At 51.5% G+C, this 21,820-nt stretch overlaps 1 protein-coding gene across 3 annotated transcripts in view; it reads right to left on the reverse strand.

Annotated features, from left to right (window-relative positions):
* The window catches only part of ADGRE2 (adhesion G protein-coupled receptor E2), a 47,166-nt gene that overhangs the window by 24,093 nt on the left and 1,253 nt on the right, over window positions 1-21,820 (reverse strand). For 2 of the 3 annotated variants that reach the window (XR_010153737.1, XM_063801296.1), the window contains exons 3-11: window positions 20,217-20,267; window positions 19,899-20,015; window positions 17,966-18,121; window positions 12,473-12,604; window positions 11,730-11,876; window positions 11,153-11,299; window positions 11,018-11,064; window positions 10,814-10,891; window positions 9,922-10,099 (exon numbers count right to left, since the gene is read on the reverse strand). Coding sequence is in view for 2 of the 3 variants with exons in the window: in XM_063801296.1 (XP_063657366.1) it covers window positions 9,922-10,099; window positions 10,814-10,891; window positions 11,018-11,064; window positions 11,153-11,299; window positions 11,730-11,876; window positions 12,473-12,604; window positions 17,966-18,121; window positions 19,899-20,015; window positions 20,217-20,267 (1,053 nt within the window). In the remaining variant the exon portion in view is untranslated. The remainder of the gene's footprint in view (window positions 1-9,921; window positions 10,100-10,813; window positions 10,892-11,017; window positions 11,065-11,152; window positions 11,300-11,729; window positions 11,877-12,472; window positions 12,605-17,965; window positions 18,122-19,898; window positions 20,016-20,216; window positions 20,268-21,820) is intronic. The other variant, XM_063801299.1, reaches the window with a different exon arrangement.

Genomic DNA, 21,820 nt, shown 5'->3' on the forward strand with positions numbered 1-21,820 from the left:
CTTGGTGGCCTCTGACAATATTGGGCGTGAGCCACTGCTTCTGGCCTACAAAAGTGTTTGAAAGAAATAAAAGGCCCTCTCTAAATGGAAAGACAGCCTATGTTCATGGATTGGAAAACTTTCTATTGTTAAGATAACAATACTCCCCCAAAGTGGTCTAGAGACTCAATGCAATCCCTATCAATATTTTAGCCTATTATTACTTTGCAGAATAAGAAAAGTTCATCTTAAAATTCATATGGTGTTGTAAGGAATCCAAATACCCAAAAACAATCTTGAAGAAGAACAAGAAGGTTGGCGAATTCACACTTCCTGATTCCAAAACTTACTACAAACTGACAGTAATACTGGCATAAGGACATAACAGAATAGAATTGAGAGTCCAGGAATAAACCCATCCATCTTATGGTCAGTTGATTCTCAACAAGGGGTGCCAAGACTATTCAATGGGGGAAAGAATAATCTCTTCAACAAATAGTGCTGGGATTACTGGATAGTAACATGAAAATAAGGAAGTTTTAACCCTACCTCACACAACAAACAAAAATTAACTCAAAATAAGCCAGTGACCTAAGCTTAGAAGCTAAAACTAGAACACTTAGGAGGAAACAGGGGTAAATCTTCCTGGTCTTGGATGCGGTAATGAATTCTTTTTTTATTTTTATTTTTGAGACGGAGTCTTGCTCTGTCATCCAGGCTGGAGTGTAGTGGCACAATCTCAGCTCACTGCAACCTCCGTGTCCCAGGTTCAAGCAATTCTCCTGCCTCAGCTTCCTGAATAGCTAGGATTACAGTCATGTGCCAACACACCTGGTTAATTATTTTTATTTTTATTTTTAGTAAGGACAGGGTTTCGCCTTGTTGGCCAGGCTGGTCTCAAACTCCTGACCTCAGGTGATCCGCCCGCATTGGCCTTCCAAAGTGCTGGGATTACAGGCGTGAGCCACCACCCCCTGTCAATGAATTCTTAAATATGACACCAATTGCACATGCAACAAAAGAAAAATTAGATAAAATAAATGTCTTCAAAATTTAAAACTTCTATTCATTAAAGTGAAAAGACAAGAAAATGAAAAGACAATCTACAGAATGGGAGAAAATATTTTGCAAATCATTCATCTCAGATGATCTACTATCAGAATGTTTAAAGAATGCTTACAACTGGACAACCAAAAGACAAACAGCACAATTAAAAATAGGCAAAGGATTTGAATAGACATTTCTCCAAAAATGACATGCAAATGGTGAGCAAACACATGAAAAGATGTTAAACATCATTAGTTATTAGGGAAGGGCAAATCAAAACCACAATGAGGTATCATCTCACTAGTGAAGTGGTGTAAATACCCAAGTTTCACTGTTTCACACCAGGGAAATTGAGGATGTGGACACATAAGAAGTTAGTTTAAGAGTGGAGATTTAATAGGCGAAAGAAAAAAAGAATAGCTCTGGCTGGGCGCAGTGGCTCACGCCTGTAATCCCAGCACTTTGGGAGGCTGAGGAGGGAGGATCACGAGGTCACGAGATCGAGACCAACCTGGATAACATGGTGAAACCCCGTCTCTACTAAAAATACAAAAAAATTAGCTGGGCATGGTGGTGGGCGCCTGTAGTCCCAGCTACTCGGGACGCTGAGGCAGGAGAATGGCGTGACCCCGGGAGGCGGAGCTTGCAGTGAGCCGAGATCGCGCCCCTGCACTGCAGTCTGGGGGACACAGCACGACTCCGTCTCAAAAAAAAGAAAAAGAAAAAGAAAAAGAGAATAACTCCCTCTCCTGCAGAGAGACAGGGGCTCCCAAGTGGGTCTTCCGGTTGCGTGGTGAAATGCACGAAGTTTTATAGATGAGCTTGCGTAGGCGGTGTCCGATTTACATAAGGCTTAAAGATTGGTCTGAACAGGTGAGCCATTTACATACAGCATGAAGAAGCTGGCTGCCCCAGCCTAATCTTTTATTATGCAAATGGATTCTCTACCTGGCTGGCTCCACGTTGCCTGCTTCTGTACTGTACACGTGGTTGACAAAGATAAAGGAAGAGGGAGCCCCCACGTTGAACATGCCGGGCCCCCAGGTAACCTTTTCCTATTGGCACAGCTGCCGGCATTCACCCGTGCAAGCTTCCAGCTTGCTTTTCTATGTCTGCAGCTCGAATTTTCAGGCTGCTCGTTATTAGAAAAGAAATGATTTGGGGGCTGGTTTTTATTAAAAGGGAAACCTTACTGAGGACTCTCTGACCCTTGCTAACTGCCTAAATAATTTCTTTTACACTCCTGTATCATTGGGATGAAGAGAGGTGAGTTAACACGTAGAGACATACAGTTAGAAAAAAGTATGTTTTATATATATATATATATATATATATATATATATATATATATATATATATTTTTTTTTTTTTTTTTTTTTTTTTTTTTTAGACGGAGTCTCACTCTGTCACCCAGGCTGGAGTGCAGTGGCACGATCTCAGCTCACTGCAGCCTCTGCCTCCTGGGTTCCAGCGAATCTCCTGCCTCAGCTTCCCAGGTAGCTGGGATTACAGGCACATGTCACTAAGCCCAGCTAATTTTTGTATTTTTAGTAGACACGGTTTCACCATATTGGCCAGGCTGGTCTCAAACTCCTGATGTCAGGTGATCTACCTGCCTTGACCTCCCAAAGTGCTAGGATTACGGGTGAGAGCCACCAAGCCAGCCACCTCTCCGCTTATTAAGCAGATTTTTTTTTTTTTTTTTTTTTTGAGACGGAGTCTCACTCTGTCACCCAGGCTGGAGTGCAGTGGCACCATCTTGGCTCACTGCAAGCTTCGCCTCCCAGGTTCACGCCATTCTCCTGCCTCAGCCTCCCGAGTAGCTGGGACTACAGGCACCCGCCACCACGCCTGGCTAATTTTTTGTATTTTTAGTAGAGATGGGGTTTCACCGTGTTAGCCAGGATGGTGTCGATCTCCTGACCTCGTGATCCTCCCACCTCGGCCTCCCAAAGTGCTGGGATTACAGGCGCGAGCCACCGTGCCCGGCCCAAGTTCTATTGTCTGACAGCAGAGCAGAGTGACTATAATTAACAAGACTGTATGATGTATTTCAAAGTAGTTACAAAAGAGGACTTCAATTGTTCCCAACACATACAAATGATAAGTACTCAAAGTGGTGGATACCTGAGATACCCTGACTTGATCGTTACACATTCTAGGCAAGCAACAAAGTATCACATGTACCCATAAATATGTAAGATTTATGTATCAATAAAAGCAATTAAAAACAGAACAAAAGAAAACGGAAGTAACAAGTTTTGCTGAAGGTGTGGAGAGGATAACCCGCGTATGTTTCTGGTGGGGAATTAGAATGATGCAGCTGCTTTGGAAAAAGTTTGGTGGTTCCTCCAAAAGCTGAACATAGAATTACCATATCACCCAGCAATTCCACTCCTTAGTATATACCCCAAAGAACTGAAGACAGTTATTCAACACAAAATGTGTCCACTAATATTCATAAGAGCACTATTCACACCAGCCATCTAAACAAAAACAAAAATTCGAAGTCCTCTCCCGCCCCCCTCAAAACCATCTGAATGGACTTCCTTTTTGGCTAGGGCACTCTAAATTTAACTGGAAAGACTAGTTCAGGCTATAGTGGGAAGTGGGGGGTCTGACATGTGTCGTTATGCCCTCCTCCCTTTTGGAGTTGAGGAAAAGCTGACCAGCATTTAACATCAACACAGACCTGAAGCTTAATAAGAAACATTTACCATCTATTCTCTCTGAAGCCTGATACCTGAAGAGTTCATCTGGATGATACAACTTCAGCCTTTACAGCCCCTTATCGTATTCCAGACATTCTTTTCTATGGATAATAACTCCTTCAACCAACTGCCAATCAGAAAAGCTTAAATCTACCTATAATCTGGAAGCACCCGCCCCACATCTCCACTTCAAATTGTCCTGCATTTCTGGACTGAACCAATGTGTAGCTTAAACATATTTGATTGATGTCTCATGTCCCCCTAAAATGTAGAAAACCAAGCTGTGGGGCCAGGCGTGGTGTCTCACGCCTGTAATCCCAGCACTTTGGGAGGCCGAGGCAGGCGGATCACGAGGTCAGGACATCAAGACCATCCTGGTTAACATGGTGAAACCCTGTCTCTACTGAAAACACACAAAATAATTAGCCAGGCGTGGTGGCGGGCGCCTGTAGTCCCAGCTACTTGGGAGGCTGAGGCAGGAGAATCGCTTGAACCCGGGAGGTGGAGTCTACAGTGAGCCAAGATCGCACCACTGCACTCCAGCCTGGTTGACAGAGCGAGACTCTGTCTCCAACAGAAAACAACAACAAGAACAACAACAACAAGCTATGCCATGACTACCTTGTGATATAGAAGTTAAAAAGGAATTATTTAGGCAGAGAGTGTGGGTAAGGAAGTCCTGGGTAAGTCTTTCCTTTTAATGAAAATCAGCCCCTGTATCATTTTTTTTTTTTTCTAACAAAGAGCAGCCTGTAAAATCGAGCTGCAGACATAGGCAAGCAAGCTGGAAGCCTGCACAGATGAATGCTGGCAGCTGTGCCAGTAGGAAAAGGCCACCTGGGACTAGGCATGTTGAAAATGGCGGCTCCATCTTCCCATCTCTTTGCCAACCACGTATACAGTAAGGAGCTGGCAAAGACTCCATTTGCATAATAAGATTAGGGTGGGGCAGCCAGCTTCCCTGCACCTTATGTAAACGTCACACCTGGTCCAACCAATCTTTGGGCCCTACGTAAATTAGACACTGTCTCCTCAAGCCTGTCTATAAAATTCGGTGCCCTCTGGCATGGGTGGGAAGTCCCATTTGGGCATTCCTTTCTCTCACAAGAGAGAGAGTTGTTCTCCTTTCTCTTTCTTTTGCCTATTAAACCTCCACTCATAAACTCACTCCTGGTGTGTGTCCGTGTCCTTAATTTTCTTGGCATGAGACAATGAACCTTGGGTATTACCCCAGACAACAACACCACTTCACTTGGGCATATGTTCTCAGGGGCTCCTGAGGGCTGTGTCACGGGCCATGGTCAGTCATACATTCATATTTAGCTCACAATAAATCTCTTCAAATATTTTACAGAGTTTTGACTCTTCATGTCAACAGCCAAAAGGTGGAAACAACCCAAATGTCCATCAATGGGTGGATGGATAAAAAAAAAAAAGCGATGTATTCATACAATAGAATAGTATTCAACCTTGAAAAAGAATGAAATATTGATAAATGCTACGGCATGCATGAACCTCAAAACCATTATGCTAGGTGAAAGGAGCTAGACTAGATGGTCACATATTGTATGATTCCATTTATGTGAGATATCCTGATTAGGAAAATCCATGGAAACAGAAAGCAGATTAGTGGCTGCCAGGGGTTGGAGGAAGGGAAGAATGAGGAGTGGTTGCTTACCATGTGCAGTGTTCGTTCACTTTTGGGCTGATGCAAGCGTTTTAGAAATAGAGGTGATGGTTGTATAAATTTCTGAATATACTAGATTGTACTGAAACACACACTTTTAAAATTTTTTCTTATTTTATTTTTAATTTTAATTTTTTTGTTTGAGATGGAGTGGCACTCTGTCTCACGTAGGCTGGAGTGCAGTGGTGCAAACTTGGCTCACTGCAACCTCTGCCTCCCAAGCTCAAGTGATTCTCCTGCCTCAGCCTCTTGAGTAGCTAGGATTACAGGTGTGCGCCACCATGCCTGTCTAATTTTTGTATTTTCAGTAGAGATGGGATTTCACTATGTTGGCCAGGCTGGATTTGAACTCCTGACCTCAAGTGATCCACCCATTTCAGCCTCCCAAAGTGCTAGGATTACAGGTGTGAGCGCCTGGCATTACAGGCACGCCCCACGTGAAACAGACACTTTAAAGTGGTGAACTTGATGTTATGTGAATTTTATCTTAATAAAATTAATGCTATATGCATTTTCATGCTTTAAAAATTATTATGCAGGCCGGGCGTGGTGGCTCACGCCTGTAATCCCAGCACTTTGGGAAGCCGAGGCAAGTGGATTACGCACAAGGTCAGGAGATCGAGAGACCATCCTGGCTAACACGGTGCAACCCCGTCTCTACTAAAAATACAAAAAATTAGCTGGGCGTGGTGGCGGGCACCTGTAGTCCCAGCTACTCGGGAGGCTGAGACAGGAGAATGCTGTCAACCCAGGAGGCGGAGCTTGCAGTGAGCCGAGATCACGCCACTGCACTCCAGCCTGGGCGACAGAGTGAGACTCTGTCTCAAACAAAACAAAACAAAACAAAACAAACACACAAAAACAAACAAGAAAGAAATCATACTTAGAGATCAAATGATATTAATTTATAGTATTCCAAATTAAATAAATTGTTCTCTTTTGAAGTGATTTCTATTTTGTTATTTTAAATTCTTCATCATAATTATTTACTGCTGATAATTCATATTACAATGAAAATGCATGTTATTTATGCATTTCTTTTTCCTTTCCTTTCCTTCTTTCTATTCTTCCTTCTTCCTCTACTCCTCTCCTCCTCCTCCTGTGCTCCTCCTCCTCTCCTCCTCTCCTCCGCTCTTTCTCGTCTCCTCCTCCTCTCCTCCTCCTCCTCTTGTCCACCACCTCCTCCTCTCCTCCTCCTCTTCTGCTCCTCTTCCTCCTCTCCTCCTCCTCTCATACGCCTCCTCCTCTCCTCCTCTCCTCGTCCTCTCCTCCTCCTCTCCACCTCCTCCTCTCCTCCTCTCCTCCTTGTCTCCTCCTCTTTTCCTCTCCTCGTCCTCTCCTCCTCCTCTCCGCCTTCTCCTCTCCTCATCTCCTCCTCCTCTCCGCCTTCTCCTCTCCTCATCTCCTCCTCCTCTCCTCCTTCCCTCCTCCTCCTCTCCTCCTTCTCTCCTCCTCCTCTCACCCTCCTCCTCTTCTCCTCCCCTTCTACTCCTCTCCTCCTCCTCCTTATCCCCTCCTCCTCCTCTTGTCCACCTCCTCTTCATCTCCTCCTCCTCTCCTCCTTCTTTTCTGCTCCTCTTCCTCCTCTTCTCCTCCTCTCCTCCTCCTCTCCTACTTCTCCTCCTCTCCTGCTCTCCTTGTCCTCTCCTCCTCCTCTCTGTCTCCTCCTCTCATCTCCTCCTCTTCTCCTCCTTCTCTCCTCCTCCTCTCACCCTCCTCCTCTCCTCCTCCTTCTCCTCCTCTCCTCCTCCTTCTCCTCTCCTCCTCCTCAGCTCCTCCTCCTCTCCTCCTCCTCAGCTCCTCCTCCTCTCCTCCTCCTTCTCCTCCTCTCCTCCTCCTTCTCCTCCTCTCCTTCTCCTCCTCTCCTCCTCCTCATTCTCCTCTCCTCCTCCTCCTCAGCTCCTTCTCCTGTCCTCCTCCTCCTCCTCCTGTCCTCCTCCTTCTCCTCCTCTCCTTCTCTTCCTCATCCTCCACCTACTCCTCTCCTCCTCCACCTGTCCTCCTCCTCCTCTCCTCTTCCTCTCCTCATCCTCCTCATCTCCTCCTCCTCCACTCCTCCTCCTCTCCTCCTCCTCTCCTCCTCCTCTCCTCCCCCTCCTCTCCTCCCCCTCCTCCTCTCCTCCCCCTCCTCCTCCTCTCCTCCTCCTCTCCACCTCCTCTCCTCCTCTTCCTCTCCTCTTTCTCCTCTCTTCCTCCTCCTCTCCTCCTCCTCTCCTCCTCCTCTCCTCCTCCTCCTCTCCACCTCCTCTCCTCCTCTTCCTCTCCTCTTTCTCCTCTCTTCCTCCTCCTCTCCTCTTCCTCATCTCCTTCTCCTCTTCTCCTCCCCCTCTCCTCCTCTCCTTCTCCTCTCTTCCTCCTCACCTCCTCCTCTCCTCCTCCTCCTCTGCTCCTCCTCCTACTCTCCTCCTCCTCCTCTTCTCCTCCTCCTGCTCCTCCTCTCATCCTCCTCTCCTCCTCCTCCCCTCCACTTCTCCTCCTCCTCTCCCCCTCCACTCATCCTCTTCTCCTCCTCCTCCTCTCCTCCTCCTCCCTGCTCATCCTACCCTCCTCCTCCCCTCTTCCTCCTCCCCTCCTTTTCCTCCTCTCCTCCCCTCCTCCTGCTCCTCTCCACCTCCTCCTCTCCTCCTCTCCCCCTCCTCCTCTCCTCCTCCTCTCCTCTTCTCCTCCTCCTCTTCTCCTCCTCATCTACTCCTCTCCTCCTCCTCCACCTGTCCTCCTCCTCTCCTCTTCCTCTCCTCCTCTTCTCTTCTTCCTCCTCCTCTCCTCCTCCTCCTCTCCTCCTCCTCTCCTCCTCCTCTCCTGCCCCTCCTCCTCCTCTTCTCCTCCTCCTCTCTTCTTCCTCTCCTCCTCCTCTCTTCCTCCTCTCCTCCTCTCCTCTTCCTCTCCTTCTCCTCTCCTCATCCTGCTCCTCTCGTCCTCCTCTCCTCCTCCTTCTCTCCTCTTCCTGCTCCTCTCCTCCTCCTCTCCTCCTCCTTCTCTCCTCCTCCTCCTCTCCTCCTCCTCTCCTCTTCCTCTCCTGCCCCTCCTCCTCCTCTCCTCCCCCTCCTCCTCTCCTCCCCCTCCTCCTCTCCTCCCCTTCCTCCTCCTCTTCTCCTCCTCCTCTCCTCTTCCTCTCCTCCTCCTCTCTTCCTCCTCTCCTCCTCCTCTTCTTTTCCTCTCCTCCTCCTCTCTTCCTTCTCTCCTCCTCTCCTCTTCCTCTCCTTCTCCTCTCCTCTTCCTGCTCCTCTCGTCCTCCTCTCCTCCTCCTCCCCCTCTCCTCCTCCCCCTCTCCTCCTCCCCCTCTCCTCCTCCCCCTCTCCTCCTCCCCCTCTCCTCCTCCCCCTCTCCTCCTCCCCCTCCCCTCCTCCCCCTCTCCTTCTCCCCCTCCTCCTCCTCTCCCCCTCTCCTCCTCCTCTCCTTCTCCTCCTCTCCTCCTCTTGCTCTCCTCCTCTTCCTCTCCTCCTCCTCCACTCCATCTCCTGCTCTCCTCCTTCCCCCTCCTCCTTCCCCTCTCCTCCTCCCCCCTCCTACTCCCATCTCCTCCTCCTCTCCTCCTCCTCTCCTCCCCCTCTCCTCCTCCCCTTCTCCTCCTCCCATCTCCTCCTCCTCTCCTTCTCCTCTCCTCCTCCTCTCCTCTTTTCCTCATCCTCTCCTCCTTCTCCTCTCCTCTGCCTCCTCCTCTCCTCCTCCTTGTCTCCTCCTCCTACCCTCCTCCTTCCCTCTTCCTCCTCTCCTCCTCCTCTCTTCCTCCTTCTCTCCTCCTCCCCCCTCCTCCTCCTCTCCTCCTCCTCTTCTTTTCCTCCTCTCCTCCTTCTTGTCTCCTCCCCGTCCTCTTCTCCTTCCCTCTTCCTCCTCCACTCCTCCTCCTCTCCTCCTTCTCCTCCTCCTTCTCCTCCTCCTCTCCTCCTTCTTCTCTCCTCCTCCTTCTCTCCTCCTCCTCTCCTCCCCATCCTGTCCTCCTCCTCCCGTCCTCTTCCTCTTGTCCTCCTCCTCCCATCCTCTTTCCTCCTCTTCCTCCTCCCCTCCTCTCCTCCTGTCCTCCTCCTCCTGTCCTCCCCCTCCTGCCCTCTTCCTCCTTTTTCTTCCTGTTTATCCTCCTCCTCCTCTTCACCTCCTCCTCCTTCTCTTCTTCTTCTTCCTCCTCCTCCTCTTCATCTTCTCTTTTTTGAGATGGGGTCTTGCCCTGTGAACCAGGCTGGAGTACAGTGATGCAATCATAGTTCACTGCAGACTCAACCTCCTGGGCTCAAGCGATCCTTTCACCTCAGCCTCCCAACTAGCTTGGACCACAGTTGTGCCATCACATCTGTCTAATTTAAAAGATTTTTTTTTTTTGTAGAGATTGAGTATTGCCATCTTATCCAGACTGGTATGTATTTCTTTTTAATCTCTTATTTTAGTTTGTCGATGAGAGTAACACTGATATACAGGTGTGGTCACTTGGCTCTGGTGGGACTGGGAAAGGGAGGAGACAGAAAACATGCAGAGCTGGAGTCTGGGGCAGACCCAGGGACCTACCTGTGCCTGCAGGATAACTGAAGTTCAACAGCCCATTGGAAAGGTTCTTGCTCAGGCCTCTGAGGACATCCTCTAGGCCATCCAGCAGGTGACTGGCCACACAGTGCTGCTGTAAGCGGGGCAGGGTCTCCAGGTCCCCAGGGGCCTCCAGCAGCTCATCCAGCGCCTGTAAGATGCTCTGGAGGGATGTGGACACAGACCTAGTGAGCCATGGGCCAGAGGGCCCGCATGAAGACTCCAACCGCTCAGCCCCAGGGAACAGATCCTAGAGACTGTCTATCTGGGGGATGAAGATGGCATTGGCGGCTGGGCGCGGTGGCTCACGCCTCTAATTCCAGCACTTTGGGAGGCCGATGCGGGTGGGTCACAAGGTCAGGAGATCGAGACCATCCTGGCCAACATGGGGAAACCCTGTCTCTACTAAAAATACAAAAATTAGCCGGGCGTGGTGGCGTGTGCCTGTAATCCTAGCTACTCAGGGGGCTGAGGGAGGAGAATCGCTTGAACCCGAGAGGCAGAGATTGCAGTGAGCTGAGATCGGGCCACTAAACTCTGGACTGGCGACAGAGTGAGACTCCGTCTAAAAAAAAAAAAAAATGACATTGGATGGGATTCCCTAGGTGATCCTTGACTCTGGTTATGGCCCCTCAGAGGCCAACACTTCTGTGCAATATCAATGCTGACCTAAACCCAAAGTCCAGGGAAAGCAAGAGGAAAGATATTAAGTGCACTTGGGTGTCCAATAGCTTCCACCAGCCCTGAAAGATGCTGGGAGTCAGACCAGCACCCACTGCATTGGGTCCTGTCCCCTCCCAGACCCAAACTGCCCCAGGCCTCTGTGGGATGCAGGCACCTTCCTGCCCCGCCCCCTTGCCCTGGGTCCTGTCCTTACCTGGATGATGTTATTGGCCAAGCCTGGCTTGTAGTCTCTGCCCAGTTCCTGGACTTTGTCAAAGAATCGGGAAAGCGTCTGCAGAGAGAGGAGATGTGGGGGTCGGAGAGCCTGGACGGTGGGTGGGAAGTTTAGAACAAGGAGACGGATGCAGTGCTGTGTGGATGGAGTTCCTGCCGCCTCGTCCCTGTGGGGGTCACTCACCTGGCTGTGGACTCCAGGGGGCGGGGTCCAGGTGGAGAAAGTCATATCTGTAGGGAACAAGACAAGCGGCTCATTAGGCGGGAGCGTGTCAGTGTGGGTGTTGGGAGTTGGGGAGCTTCTAGGGCCAGGTCATACCTTCACAGACAGTGTCCTTTTGGTTATTCGGGATTCCGTGTCTGGGCTTCCAGCCTGGGCGGCAGCGGCAGCTGTATGAACCCACGGTGTTGAAGCAGACGGTGGAGCTGTCACACTGATGCTGCCCGGAGCTGCACTCGTCCACATCTGAGGACAGGAAGAAGGGGGTCAGGCCCTGTCCCAGCCTGGAGAGGGTCCTGTCTCCTGTCTGTGCCCCCAGCTCGTTCCTCCCGGCATTAGTGCCCCCCTTGGAGAGGTGGACACTGGGTTATGTAAGCGTGGAGAGGCCTGGGCACAGCAGGTGGGCCCCGTGCAGATGAGCAGGTTATGAATATGGTGAAACGCCTTCCTCCCAGTGAGTCATCAGCTGTTGCCTGGGGTCCCCCTGAGCCTCCCCCCTCAGTACCCCAGCTCCTTCCGGAGGACCCCTGCTCTTCTCTCATCTAGCCTCAGAAGAATGAACGCCTGGCACAGCCGGGTGCCTCCAGCGCTCATTCTGCTTGGTTTGTGTGGGCGCCGTTGAACATGTGATCAGATGTTTGTGGGTCTCTGGGAACGTGGGATCTGAGCTCTCGACCTTCACAGACGGTATTGTTTGGTCCATTGGGGGACCCCGGAATCGGTTGCCAGCCCGGGCGGCAGCGGCACTGATAGCTGCCCACGTTGTTGAGGCAGTGGGTGGAGCTGTGGCACGGGTTTTGTCCGGAGGTGCATTCATTCACATCTGAGGACAAAGCCAGAGGGTCAAACCCTGTCCCTGACCAGCACGGGCCTGCCCTCCACTCACTGCACCCACTCCGCTATCTTTTCATTGCCTCAGACAGAAGACTATTATTGCACGTGCCACCACTTGGTGACCTTCAACTTCACCTTCAAAGCATCTTATGATGGTCTTCCTACCAGATGGGCACAGCAGGGACCATGGTCCCCAGTTTATAGGAGGTGAAACCAAAAGGGAAACTGAGTCATGGGAGCTGGACTTTCTGACTAAAATCTCTCTCCTGCTCCCTCCCTCACTATGGTGGAGGTTCCCCTTCTTAGAACTGGAAGTGACACCTTCTTCCACTCGCACGTGACAGATGAGGAAGGGGTGAGGTCTGGGGGCCCACAAGGGCACTCCAAGCCCTGAAGGCCCTGCCGCCTCCCTGCCGTGTGGCGAGACCTTCCTGGGAGGTGAATCCTTAGGCAGGGGCTTAGCAGGTCTTTGACCTTGTGGGAACCTGTGGATCTTCTCCCTCCTCCTCGGCTGCTTTGCAGGACCTGACTCAGCTCCATCCCCAGCTCCCATCCAGCCTCACAGCGTCTTCCTGGGGCCTCTACCTGTGCAGAGCTTCGGGTCCTCAGGTTTGAGCTTGAAGCCAGGCAGGCACTGGCACGAGTAGCTGCCGAGGGTGTTGACGCAGGTGCCGTAGCTTTTACAGAGCCTTGGGTTCTGCTGACATTCGTCCACATCTGCAAGAGGAAGGAGAGGGTGAAGGATGCCCGTACCTGTGAGCAGCTTTCGGGGCTGAGGGTCCGCCATGTTTCCTGGCATGGAAGCATCTGGAAGGCACCACTGTCTGCTCCCTTTTCTTTTCTTTCTTTCTTTTTTCTTTTGAGACAGAGTCTTGCTCTGTCGCCCAGGCTGGAGTGCAATTGCCTGATCTCAACTCACTGCAACCTCCGCCTCCCGGGTTCACGCCATTCTCCTGCCTCAGCCTCCCGAATAGGTGGGACTACAGGTGCCCGCCACCATGCCCGGCTAATTTTTTGTATTTTTAGTATTAGACGGGGTTTCACCGTGTTAGCCAGGATGGTCTTGATCTCCTGACCTCGTGATCAGCCCACCTCGGCCTCCCAAAGTGCTGGGATTGCAGGCATGAGCCACCACGCCTGGCCATCTCCTCCCTTTTCTAATCCACACAGAGGTGTCCCATGGTGAGCATGGTGGCCCAGGCCTTCTGTTGTTCAGATGTGGCTGGAAGCATCTGAGTCCTCCCCATCTCCCCTGCCTCCCTGGGCAGCTCCCAGCTGGGGCAGGGATGTCCCAGCCACCTGTGTCCCAGCCTGAGGATTCAGGACAAAGGTCAGGGTGGGATTTTCTTGGGACCAAGTGCAGGGGGCATGCTGCTTGCCCAGGTAGGACCTGTCTTGGTTCCCAGTGGCAGTCCTGGGCCAAAGGACAGAGCCTTCCTGTGAATTAGAAAAAGGCCTCTCCTCTTCAAGTAGTCACAGTCATATTTGAGGAATGGCGAGTAGGCAGGTTTTCAGCTTCTGCTCACCCTCTTGGCTGGGCATCCATATGCAGTCAGCAGCCTATGCAACTGTACATGGTGGTCATGGGTCCTTCTCAGTGAGAACCCTCTGGTTTAGTCCATTTTGTGTTGCAAGAAAAGAAGTTTATTTGGCTCATGGTTCTGCAGGCTGTGTAAGATGCATGGCTCCAGCATCTGCTTCTGGTGGGCTTGATTTCCCCAGGACAGCTGCTCACTGGCTGAGTTATCAGAATCCCGGTGGCCCTAGCAGGATGGTGCTCTCCCATCCACACTAGCTCTGACAGCCCAGCTCCAGGCACATGGACCAAGACTGGCCCCTGAGCCAGTCCCCAGGGGAGCATGAGTCTGGTGCTGCATAGGCCAGGGCTGCCTGGACAGTGGGTCCCAGGCCAGGGTGGACAGTGGGGACCGACATACAGCTGGGTTGCCCCAGGGCTGTGAAGGTGCCTTTTTTTGATCCTCAGGAAGGTGTCTTGGAAATGGCAGGATGTAGTGAGAATCCATAGCTGAGAAAGACTGGCCCTGGGTGAAGGTTTAGTGGCTGGAGAGGGGCACAGATGCTGATGGGCAAAGATGGAGGTGTATCTGTCGTCTCATCTCTTGGCATTCCACCAGGGACACAGACCTATTTCTGAATGGTTCCACTCCCATGGGATCTGGGTTGACCTCCTGGGAGAGGATCAGGCTTGGAGCAATGGCCCTGATGTTAACCTCTCTTGCCATTGGGTCCACACTAGTGCCTCTTCCATTCACTCAACTCTCCAAGTATGTTTGGGGAGTCCATGTCACTGTGCCCACCGTTAGCCACAACATCCTCCAGTGCACTCAGGTGGACCAAAACTATCAGGAAGGGTCAGGGCAGTCTCGCTCAGTGAAAGGGACAGAGACTGAGTGGCAGAAAAAGAGGTCAGGGCTCCACGAGGCATCTTCTCCAGGTGGGGTTGTTGGCCAGTGGCAGGTTCGACTGGGGACAGTGGCCCTGCCTTCAAATCTCCCTCCTCCTTCATTTCTGGACAGGGTGCCATGATGAGCTGGGGGATCAGAGAGAGTTCCAGGTGAGCAGAGCTGTGTGGAGACTGTCTCATCCTGGCAGTCACTGATGATAGCAGAGAGAATGGATACTGCGCTGGAATGCACCACGCAGTGAGCTCATCGAATATCCTGAGTGCCAGCCCCCTTTTTGTTTTGTACAAATAAGATACCAGGTCGGACATGGTGGCTCACGCCTGCAATCCCAGCACTTTGGGAGGCTGAGACGGGCGGATCACTTGAGGCCAAGAGTTCGAGACCAGCCTGGCCAACATGGTGAGACCCCCCCCCCAATCTTTACTAATAAAACAAAACAAAACAAACAAATAAGATGCCAGATGGGCAGGGGGATGTTCTGAGCTTTTGGAAGTGACCCTCTGTGGAGGGTTCTGAACCTTGAGGTTTGGATAGCGACAGGTGACAAGGTGTTTGGGACGGCCCTGTGATGCCTGAAGTAAGTGGGGCAAGGAGCTGAGGGAGTGGCCCCAGGTCTCCTGCCTATGAGGCCTGTGACACCAGGTAGACAAAAAAACCCAAGAATGCTGAGGGGTGAGGGGGATGCAGACAGGGCCCCACGGAGCCCTTCCCTGAGCTGAGGCTTCAAGAGGCAGGTCCTGCTCCGAACTAGCAGGCTGTTTTGTGCGGATGGGGTCCATGAGAGCCCTCTCCCACTTCATTCCTGCTCATCTGTGTCTCTGCCTATCCACCAACTAAGCCTCCTCTTTCAGTGTTGGCCTCTTTTCTTTTCTCTCTTCTCTTCTCTTCTCTCTTTTCTTTTTTTTGGAGACGGAGTCTTGCTCTGTTGCCCAGGCTGGAGTGCAGTGGTGCCATCTCGGCTTACTGCAAGCTCCGCCTCCCAGGTTCACGCCATTCTCCTGCCTCAGTCTCTGATTAGCTGGGACTACAGGCACCCGCCACCACGCCCAGCTAATTTTTTTGTATTTGTAGTAGAGACGGGGTTTCACCATGTTAGCCAGGATGGTCTTGATCTCCTGACCTTGTGATCCACCCACCTCGGCCTCCCAAAGTGCTGGGATTACAGGCATGAGCCACTGCGCCCGGCCAGTGCTGGCCTGTTTCTAACATGGCAACACACCTCCTCAATAATTACAACCACCACCTGTGCATGCGGTGATACAGTTTGGATATTTGTCCCCTCCAAATCTCACATTGAAATGTGATCCCCAGTGTTGGAGATGGAGCCTCGTGGGAGGTGTTTGTGTCCTGAGTGCAGATCCCTCGTGAACATCTCGGTGCTGTCCTTGGGTCATGAGTGAGTTCTCACCTTGTTAGTTCCCATAAAAACTGCTTGTTGGAAAAAGCCTGGTATCTCCTCCCTTCTCTCTTGCTTCCTTCCTCTTGCCATGGGATGCCAGCTTCCCCTTTCCCTTCTGCCAAGAGTGGAAGCTCCCTAAGGCCCTCACCAGAAGCAGATGCTGGAGCCATGTGTCTTATATGGCCTGCAGAACCATGAGCAAAATCAGCTTCTTTTCTTTATACATGATCCAGCCTCATGTATTCCTTTATAGCAACACAACATGGACTAAAACAGAGGCTCTCACTGAGAAGGACCCATGACCACCACGTACAGTTGTGTAGGTTGCTGACTACATATGGATGCCCAGCCAAGGGGGTGAGCAGAGGCTGAAAACCTCTCCATTCCCCAAATGGGGCTGTGTCTACCTGGAGAGGAGAGGCTTTTCTGTTTCTCTTTTTCTTTTTGTTTCTTTCTTTTCTTTTCTTTTTCTTTTTTTTTTTTTTTTTTGAGACAGAGTCTTGCTCTGTCACCCAGGCTGGAGTGCAATAGTGAGATCCTGGCTCTCTGCAACCTCTGCCTCTGGGTTCAGGTGATTCTCCTGCCTCAGCCTCCTGAGTAGCTGGGATTACAGGTGCCCACCACTATGCCTGGCTAACTTTTGTATTTTTTAGTAGAGATGGGGTTTCACTATGTTTGTCAGGCTGGTCTTGAACTCCTGACCTCAGGTGATCCACCCGCCTCAGCCTCCCAAAGTGCTGGGATTACAGGTGTGAGCCACTGTGCCTGGCCAGGAGAGTCCTTTTTCTAATTCACAGGAAGGCTCTGTCCTTTGGTCAAGATATGTGCATGCAATGTAGCATCTGTTCACAGGGGACCCCTGTGAACCAGCCCCCCTGCTGGGCTCTATGCAGCTGCGTGCTCTCAGAACGTACACCTCTGCTCTGTCCTCACTTTCCTCCCACCAGGGAGGCTCTACTGACTGCAGGGAGGACAGGAGGGACAGGGCTGGGAACAGGAGCACTGCCACTTTTCTCTTTACAGCAGGGCAGGTCTGCTGAACCCCCTTAATGTCCCCTGGGACCCTTGGCTCAGCCTCAGCTTCTTCATTTCCTGCCTTTGCTCACCTTCCCTTCCCACTCTGTGTACTCTGTGTTAATCTCCCTTCTCTGTCCACCTGCTACTGGTTCCCATCTGGCCTTGCAGATGTCTGAAGCTCCCTCCCGCACCCAACTAGTTCCCACTGGAAAGAAGGCAAAGCAGAGTGATGTATGGGGGCCTGGCTTCTCCTGGGCTGGAGCTGCAGTGTGGAATAAGACCATGGCAAGGGATGAAGCAGGCTGTGTCGAAATAGATTTCTTCTGAGTGCCAGCCAGGAGTGTGGCCCCACAGGAGCCCAGCTTGTCTGAACAACTCCTAAAAGGCATCCATTGCTTATTTATTTATTTATTTATTTTAGATGGAGTCTTGCACTGTCACCAGGGTGGAGCGCAGTGGCACGATCTCCGCTCACTGAAACCTCCGACTCCCGGGTTCAAGTGATTCTCCTGCCTCAGCCTCCTGAGTAGCTGGGATTACAGGCACCCACCACTGCACCCGGCTAATTTTCGTACTTTTAGTAGAGACAGGGTTTCACCACGTTGGCCAGGATAGTCTCGATCTCCTGACCCCGTGATCCATCCGCCTTGGCCTCCCAAAGTGCTGGGATTTACAGGCATGACCCACCGCGCCAGGTTAATTTTCATATTTTTAGTAGAGACAGGGTTTCACCATGTTGGCCAGGATAGTCTCGATCTCCTGACTCCGTGATCCATCCGCCTCGGCCTCCCAAAGTGCTGGGATTACAGTGCATAATAACGTTTAAAGAATGAAGATGCCTGTAGCACCTGCTGTGTGCTGGGCTCTGTTAGAAGCACCTATTCTTTCCTTGGTCCTCCTAGAAGGCATACGAGTAGGCACCATTATTATCATCCTCCTTTTATAGATGGGTAAACCAAGGCTCTAAGAGCAGTAGTGATGTTGGTAATATCATTTAGGTAACAGGTGGCAAAGCCAGGATTTGGGCCCAGGTAGCTGTTCCCAGAGTTTTCCCTTGGCCTTCACACCACGCTGCCTCTCTGGGCTGGCGAAACAGGTACATGCACACCTGTCTCATCTCAGACTCCAGGAACTGAACCTATACTTGGGTACCTGCTCCCTGGATGCTGCAGAAACAGCTCTGGTGACCCCAAACCTCATGGACAGTGGTGATGGAGGATGTGGGGTGGTTCTTACCTTGACACGTGTTCTCGCTCTCATTCTTGAATGTTTTTGCCCCAGAAACAGGCTCATATCCTGGGCTGCACACGCAGTCGTAGCTCCCCTCTGTGTTCCAGCAGTCCGAGAATCTTCCGCATGACACTTTCGACGGTGTTGCACACTCGTTGATGTCTGGAACACAACAGGACAGGGGGTCATCTCCCAAAGATGTGAGTTCCGTCAGGGCAGAGACCCCCGTCCTGACTCCCCAACATGGGGCCTGCTGCTTAGTATCTTTCGGAAAGGATCTCAAGTTGCACTGCACAGGCTGTGCTGCAGCTGGAGCAGGCCATTCCTGAAGACCACACTTGATCTCAGTTATCTGGCTGGCATCCTAGATTTGGACACAGTGGACAATGCTGAGGTGGGGGATGGACAGGAAGCGCCATATCCCCATCCCCAGTCTTTTTGTAGAAATTTAAACCCCATGGCAGCCAGGTGCAGTGGCTCATACCTGTAATCCCAGCACTTTGGGAGGCCGAGGCCGGCAGATCACTTGAGGTCAGGAGTTCGAGACCAGCCTGCCAACATGGCAAAACCCCATCTCTACTAAAAATACAAAAACTAGCCGGGCATGGTGGTGCATGCCTGTAATCCCAGTTACTCGGGAGGCTGAGGCAGAAGAATCGCTTGAACCTGGGAGGTGGAGGTTGCGGTGAGCCGAGATCGCGCCACTGCACTCCTCAGCCTGGGCAACACAGTGAGACTCCATCTCAAAAAAAAAAAAAAAAGAAAAAGAAGGGAGAAAAAAAACCTACGGCCAGAATGTACCCCCTTCCCAGTCTTAACGGTAAACTGAGGCACAGACTCCAGATTCCTGAGCATGCAGCTTCTCTCTCTCCAGGAAGCCATGCCTATTCACTTCTTACTTCTCCCCCTTCATATTTTTTCCTTTTTCCTCCATTCCTTCCTTCCTTCCTTCCTTCTTTCCTCCCTCCCTCCCTCCTTTCCTTTTCTCTTTCTTTCCCTCCCTCCCTCTCTCTCTTTTTCTTTTCTTCTCTTTTCTTTCTCTCCTTCTCTCTTTCTGTCTTTTTTTTTTTTTTTTTTTTTGAGATGGATGGGGTCTTGCTCTTGTCTCCCAGGCTGGAGTGCAATGGTGTGATCTCGGATCACCGCAACCTCCATCTCCCAGGTTCAAGCGATTCTCCTGCCTCAGCCTCCTGAGTAGCTGGGATTACAGGGGACCATCACCACACCTGGCTAATTTTTTGTGTTTTTAGTATAGAGATGGGGTTTCACCGTGTTGGCCAGGCTGGTCTCGAACTCCTGACCTCAGGTAATCCACCCACCTTGGCCTCCCAAAGTGCTGGGATTACAGGCATGAGCCACCACACCTGGCCTCTTTCTTTGTTTCTTTCTTTTTCCTGAGACAGGATCTCACTCTGTTGCCCAGGCTAGAGTGCAATGGTGCAATCATAGCTCACTGCAACCTCAAACTCCTGGGCTCAAACAATCCTCCCGCCTCAGTCTTCTGAGTAGCTGGGACTCCAGGTGTGTGCCACCATGCGCGGCTATTTTGTATATTTTTTGTAGAGACAGGGTCTCACCATGTTGCCCAGGCTGGTCTTGAATTTCTGGCCTCAAATGATCCATCCGCCTCAGTCTTCTTAGTAGCTGGGACTCCAGGTGTGTGCCACCATGCGCGGCTATTTTGTGTATTTTTTGTAGAGACAGGGTCTCACCATGTTGCCCAGGCTGGTCTTGAATTTCTGGCCTCAAATGATCCATCCGCCTCTGCCTCCCAAAGTGCTGGGAGCCACCACACCTGCCCTCTTTCTCTTTTCTCTGGCCATGATGATAGTCTGGAAGGTAAAAGGCTGTGGCCCCTCACAACAACCTCTGTCCCCCACTGGCTGGGCAATGCCTCATAATCGCGGATGTCCCCTGCGCTGCCCTCAAGCCTCTGTACCATCACAAGTCTCCGTGGGGGTGGTGATGATCTCAGAAAAAGAGCTGAACCCTGGATTGCAGCGACAGGCGGTGGCATTGACACACGAGGAGTTCTGAGGGCACCACCGGGCACAGCCTGCAAGAGCAGGGAGCACGGTCAGAAGGTGAGGGGCAAGGGGATCCACAAAAAGGGGGCACTGGGGGAGATGGGGCAGGGCGCTGAGTTTCCCGTGCACAAGCCCTCTCTTTCCCTGGGCTGAAGGGGGCTGGGCGGGGGTCCAGGGCCCTCCCCTGGCTCTGGCTGTGGACTGTGCTTTCTGCTTCCCAGCAGACTCACCCCTGGAGTCCTGGGTTTCAGCTCCCGGCAGAGTCAGCCAGACACAGAATGCTGCAACAGAGAAAGGAAAGGGGGTCAGAGGGGATCCCAGGGTGGGAAAGGAGGCATAAGGGTGATGCATTTTGGGGGAGGAGGATGCTGACCCCTCTCAGGCTCAGATCCTGACGGTCGTTCAGAGTGAGCAGATGTCATGTCCCACTTAGATGCTCAAAGCCAAAGAGTCTGTCACCCTGTCCTCATGGGGGTGGGTTTTGTTTTGTTTTGTTTGACACAGGGTCTCTCTGGGTCACCCAGGCTGGGGTGCAGTGATGCGATTATAGCTCACTGCAGCCTCCAATTCCTAGGCTCAAGCGATCCCCCTGCCTCACCCTCCCGAGTAGCTGGGACCACAGGTGTACCGCCATATTTTAAATTTTCTTTCTTTCTTTCTTTTTGAGACAGGGTCTTGCTCTGTCGCCCAGGCTGAAGTGCAATGGTGCGATCTCGGCTAATTGCAATCTCTACCTCCTGGGTTCAAGCAATTCTCCTGCCTCAACCTCCCAAATAGCTGGGACTACAGGCACCCACCACGGTGCCTGGCTAATTTTTTGTATTTTTAGTGAGATGGGGTTTCACCATATTGGCCAGGCTGGTCTCGAACTCCTGACCTCAGGTGATCTGCCTGCCTTGGCCTCCCAAAGTGCTAGGATTACAGGTGTGAGCCACGGCTCCCAGCTCAAAAATTTTAAAATGATTTATTTATTTTTATTATTTATTTTTTTTTGAGATGGAGTCTCCCTTTGTCGCCCAGGCTGGAATGCAGTGGTGCAATCTTGGCTCACTGCAATCTCCACCTCCTGGGTTCAAGCGGTTCTCCTGCCTCAGCCTCTTGAGTGGCTGGGACTACAGGCATGACCCACCGTGCCCAGCTAGTTTTTGTATTTCTTAAGTAGAGATGGGGTTTCACCATGTTGGCCAGGCTGGTCTTGAACTCCTAACCTCAGGTGATCTGCCCGCCTTGGCCTCTCAAAGTGCTGGGATTACAGGCATGAGCCATCACGCCTGGCCAAAAAAATTAAAAATAATTTAAAAAGTTATTTTAGAGACAGAGTCTTGCTCTGTTGCCCAGGCTGATCTTGAACTCCTGGCCTCAAGCAATCCTCCTGCCTCAGCCTCCCTAGCTTGGCTTGGGGGTGGGGTTTAAGGAACTGAGGAGTAGGAAAGGGCCATGAGCCTGGTGGGGGTCTCAGCTCCAGCTGCCGCTCTTCTGACTTGGGGGGTGTCTGGTGTGCTTGAGCATTTACTGCTATCTTCATTTCTTTAGATAAAAATGAAGGCATGGTCAGGCACGGTGGCTCGGGCCTGTAATCCCAGCACTTTGGGAGGCCAAGGTGGGCAGATCATCTGAGGTCGGGAGTTCGAGACCAGCCTGCCCAATACGGTGAAACCCCGTCTCTACTAAAAATACAAAACATTAGCTGGGCGTGGTGGCAGACTCCTGTTACCCAACTACTTGGGAGACTGAGGCAGGAGAATCGCTTGAACCCAGGAGGCGGAGGTTGCAGCAAGCTGAGATCGTGCCACTGCACTCCAGCCTGGGCGACAGAGCAAGGCTCCGTCTCAGG

Source organism: Pan troglodytes, chromosome 20 (genome assembly GCF_028858775.2).
Source record: "Pan troglodytes isolate AG18354 chromosome 20, NHGRI_mPanTro3-v2.0_pri, whole genome shotgun sequence".
NCBI lineage: Eukaryota > Metazoa > Chordata > Mammalia > Primates > Hominidae > Pan > Pan troglodytes.